The sequence below is a fragment of the Hordeum vulgare genome, chromosome 3H (assembly GCF_904849725.1).
Source record: "Hordeum vulgare subsp. vulgare chromosome 3H, MorexV3_pseudomolecules_assembly, whole genome shotgun sequence".
In the NCBI taxonomy this organism is placed as follows: Eukaryota; Viridiplantae; Streptophyta; class Magnoliopsida; order Poales; family Poaceae; genus Hordeum; species Hordeum vulgare.
Window position 1 is genome coordinate 503,514,750 of NC_058520.1, and position 3,626 is coordinate 503,518,375.

At 54.7% G+C, this 3,626-nt stretch overlaps 1 protein-coding gene across 1 annotated transcript; it reads right to left on the reverse strand.

Annotated features, from left to right (window-relative positions):
- Window positions 1-990: 990 nt before the first annotated feature.
- LOC123440311 (protein LURP-one-related 5-like) lies at window positions 991-2,164 on the reverse strand. Its single transcript, XM_045116887.1, has one exon. It carries the CDS (start codon window positions 1,871-1,873, stop codon window positions 1,214-1,216), a length of 660 nt encoding a protein of 219 aa, XP_044972822.1. The 5' UTR covers window positions 1,874-2,164; the 3' UTR covers window positions 991-1,213.
- Between the last annotated feature and the right edge of the window lie 1,462 nt (window positions 2,165-3,626).

Genomic DNA, 3,626 nt, shown 5'->3' on the forward strand with positions numbered 1-3,626 from the left:
GACGGACGGAAGGCAACAGAAGCACTTGGAAACAACAGCGCGCGGTAGCCGGTAGGTGTGCGGCTGGAGGGAGGGTCATGTCTCATGTGCGGTCTAGCGCAAAAGGGAAGGAAGATCGCCGTATCTCCCCGTGCGTGCGTGCGTGCGTGCGCGGGAAGGAGGAGCATATAGCCATGCAGCGTGACAGGCAGGAGCTGATCGAGCGAGGAAAAGAACTGAATAAACTAACGTGGCGAATAATTCGAGCATGCAAAAGTGTGTGCTTTGGCTGACGTCAAAAGGCAGCAAAAAAAAAATAGCATGCACGCGTATATATGTGTGTGTGTGGCGTAGACAAGTCGTGGGTTCCGTTTCCATACCGAGCGAGTAGACCGTTATACGTAGGAGTATTATCGAGTTGCTTATCTTATCTAATCTGCCAAAGTCCTTCTCTATGCCAATGCAAGATCATCCATCCATACACCATCAAAAAAATTATACATATATCATCCAGCCATACACTGAGCGCTCGCTCGCGGATTCATTTCGCTGTCCTTGATTTATTGCTGGATTATCCTTATTATCGTTATCGAGTAGTTTGTATGTCTGGATTATGTATGTGATGTGCTCATCGTTGGTATTTCTACATCCCCACGTGTATCATGCGGCTTCCGCGTGCACTGTGCACACACAGCACATACAGCGCGCTGTCAAGCATCTTTGTGGGAAGCTAGCTAGGGGCCAATCAACCGGCCTACAGACTTGCCTTTGCGATCCCTGCGCCACACAGAGTATCTCCATTATTTGGATGCTCCCAATTTTCTTGGGCAACTTGCACTCTTTCACATCACTAACTGCTCCCTCCTTGGCTAGTACACTGCCACACAAAGTTTCCACATTGTTGACTATAAGTGAAATGATATCTTGTGTTCTGAGTAAAGCAGCTGAGGTGGATTACCTAAGCATACCAAGGAGATTAGAACAATAGCTGTGAGATGAGAATCCAAACAATTTCTCCGAGTGATGCATTGCTGATCTTATTATTCTTAGCAGAGTTTTTCTGCTGAACTGGTGGGTTGCTAGATACAAAAAAAATGGCTTCAGCAACGAATCCAGCATGTATTGTACATTGCCGATCGAGGGCAGGGACACGAGCACACACAGGAAGAAAAGCGGGGAGAAAATAAGTTCGCCAACTCTCTACGGCTAAACCAAGAAAGAAGCAACTCTCCGGTCACCAAATCTTGGCGTGGACGGGATCCTGTGCGGCGTCGTCGCCGTCGGCCTCGTCGCCGGTGATCTGGTCGAGCACGAGGACGATCCCCATGGCGAAGGCCGCGTCGAAGCCGGCGCCCACCCGCAGCACGAACACGTCCCTGCCCATCACCACCCGCGCCACCTCGTCCACCTTCCTCCTGATCTCCGCCACCACCGTCTCCTCCCCGTCCTCGCCCTTGGCCACCACGCGGCAGCAGCGCCGCGAGAAGGAGCCCTCGACGCGGAGCTCGGCGGCAGCGGCGGAGGCGGGGGAAGGGAGGAGCTCGACGACGGCGCCGCGCCCGGCGCCGCCGAGAATGGAGGACCTCCGGGCGGAGAATAGGGACTTCTGGCCGTCGGCGCGGGCGCCGAGGAAGCCCTCCCACCGCTGGTGGAGGGACGGGCGGCGGCGGCGCACGGTGAGGAGGGGCTCGCCGGCGGGGCCGAGCAGTGCGAGCTCGCCGGGGGAGGCAGCGCCCCCGCCGTGGCCGCGGCCGTAGGTGTCGGCGCGGAAGGCGAGGCCGCCGGTGCGGTTGTCGTAGGCCGCGAAGCCGTCGCCGGGGGAGAAGTGGGAGGTCTTGCGCACCGTGAGCAGCCGCTCCTTGAGGTCGCAGTACTCTTCGCCCACGACCGCCATTAATGCCGCCTCTCCCTCTGCGCGGTCGCGTGCTGCCTGTGCTCGAAGGGCGCGGCGCGGGCTCTCGTTGCTTGCTTGCGTTGGCGTGAGGTTCGGGAACTCGAGGCTCTGAGGTCCACGATATATAGAAGGAGACCACACGCTCCGCGTTGGCGTTCAGTTCAGTAGGGAAGAAGTGAGAACGGTCGGTGTAGATTCGAAGCTGGTGGGGATCAGAGTGTTGATGTCGCAACGCCTTCGCCCCTTCACCCGTGTATGCACTAGGTCCATAAGATGGGCCTCGATGAGAGCAACTCGAACGGGCGATTCAAATGTTTTTATCCGTTTTTTTTTGTTTGTTAGTTTGGACCGTCTGTCGATCTATCCGTATCCGTAGGTCAGCACATGCACACTTTGATGATGGGAGGGGGATCCCATTGTTTCGGGTCAGTGGTCATCGCGTGAGGTTTTTAGATTATGTTTTGGTCCCTGGTCATCCATAGTGAAAGCACCTTTAGCATACCCTACATTTTTGCGACCTGCAAAAGCCGTTTACAGTTCGACGAAGCGGGGTTTTACGAGGCGAAATCTTGCGTTGCAGAACAGACCTCGTATATGAAGTTGCATAATTTAAAGAAAAAAACATTCGCGGGCAAAATTGCAACCACACTCATTAAGAGTTCATTACTCAGTACATGATCATACATACTACTCCCTCCGTACCTAAATATAAGTCTTTTAAGATATTTCACTAGGTGTCTACATACGAAGCAAAATGAATGAATCTATATTCTAAAGTATGTCTATATACATCTGTATGTAGTTCATTAGTTGAACCTCTAGAAAGACTTATATTTAGGAACGGAGGGAGTACATTCAGAGTTCATCACTTACTAGAGGGGGTAGAGATAAGCTAACCTACCGGAGCTCACCGGAGCTACTAACTATCCTACCGCACTACACAAAATTAAGCTCACCGAAGCTCGTACAGTAGTAGATGCGACAACGCTTAGTCGTCGTCCTCGTCGAAGGAGAGCTCGTCGTAGATGCGCTCCTGCGCACTGGCTTCATGGCGCCACTCCTCCACCTTATGGTCGAAGGCGAGGGCCGACGCAACACCCTGTTCGTAGAGCACGGTGTGGATCTCCTCGTTCCTTCGACGGCGTTGTCGGTCCTCTTCTGCCTCCCGCGCACCCCGCGCCAACAGCACGGGCAAAAGGCTGTCCACCTCCGCCAGGGGGAGGAAGTCCTCCGGTTTGACGCCGCCCCGGCACGTTGCTCCGGCCCGCCTCGGCCGACGGGAGCTCTTCTAACTCCCTATTCACCGCGGGAGTTGGCCATCTTAGATTCTATGAGCAAAATCGTAGAATCAGAGGGGCTAGTTTGGATCGTACAATCGTAAGATTCTAAAACTTGAGTCACGATTCTGACAACTTTGTTCCTACCGCACTACACAAAATTGAGCTCACCGGAGCTCGTACGGTAGTAGATGTGGCAGCACTCAGTCGTCGTCCTCGTCGAAGGAGAGCTCGTCGTAGATGCGCTCCTGCGCAGTGGCTTCGCGGCGCCGCTCCTCCACCTTTGTGGTCGAAGGCGAGGGCCGACGCAACACCCTGCTCGTAGATCACGGTGTCGATCTCCTCGTCCCTCCGACGTCACTGTCGATCCTCTTCTGCCTCCCGCGCACCCCGCGCCAACAGCGTGTGGAAAAGGTTGTCCACCTCTACCAGGGGGAGGAAGTCCTCCGGTCCGACGCTGTCGCCGGCACATTGCT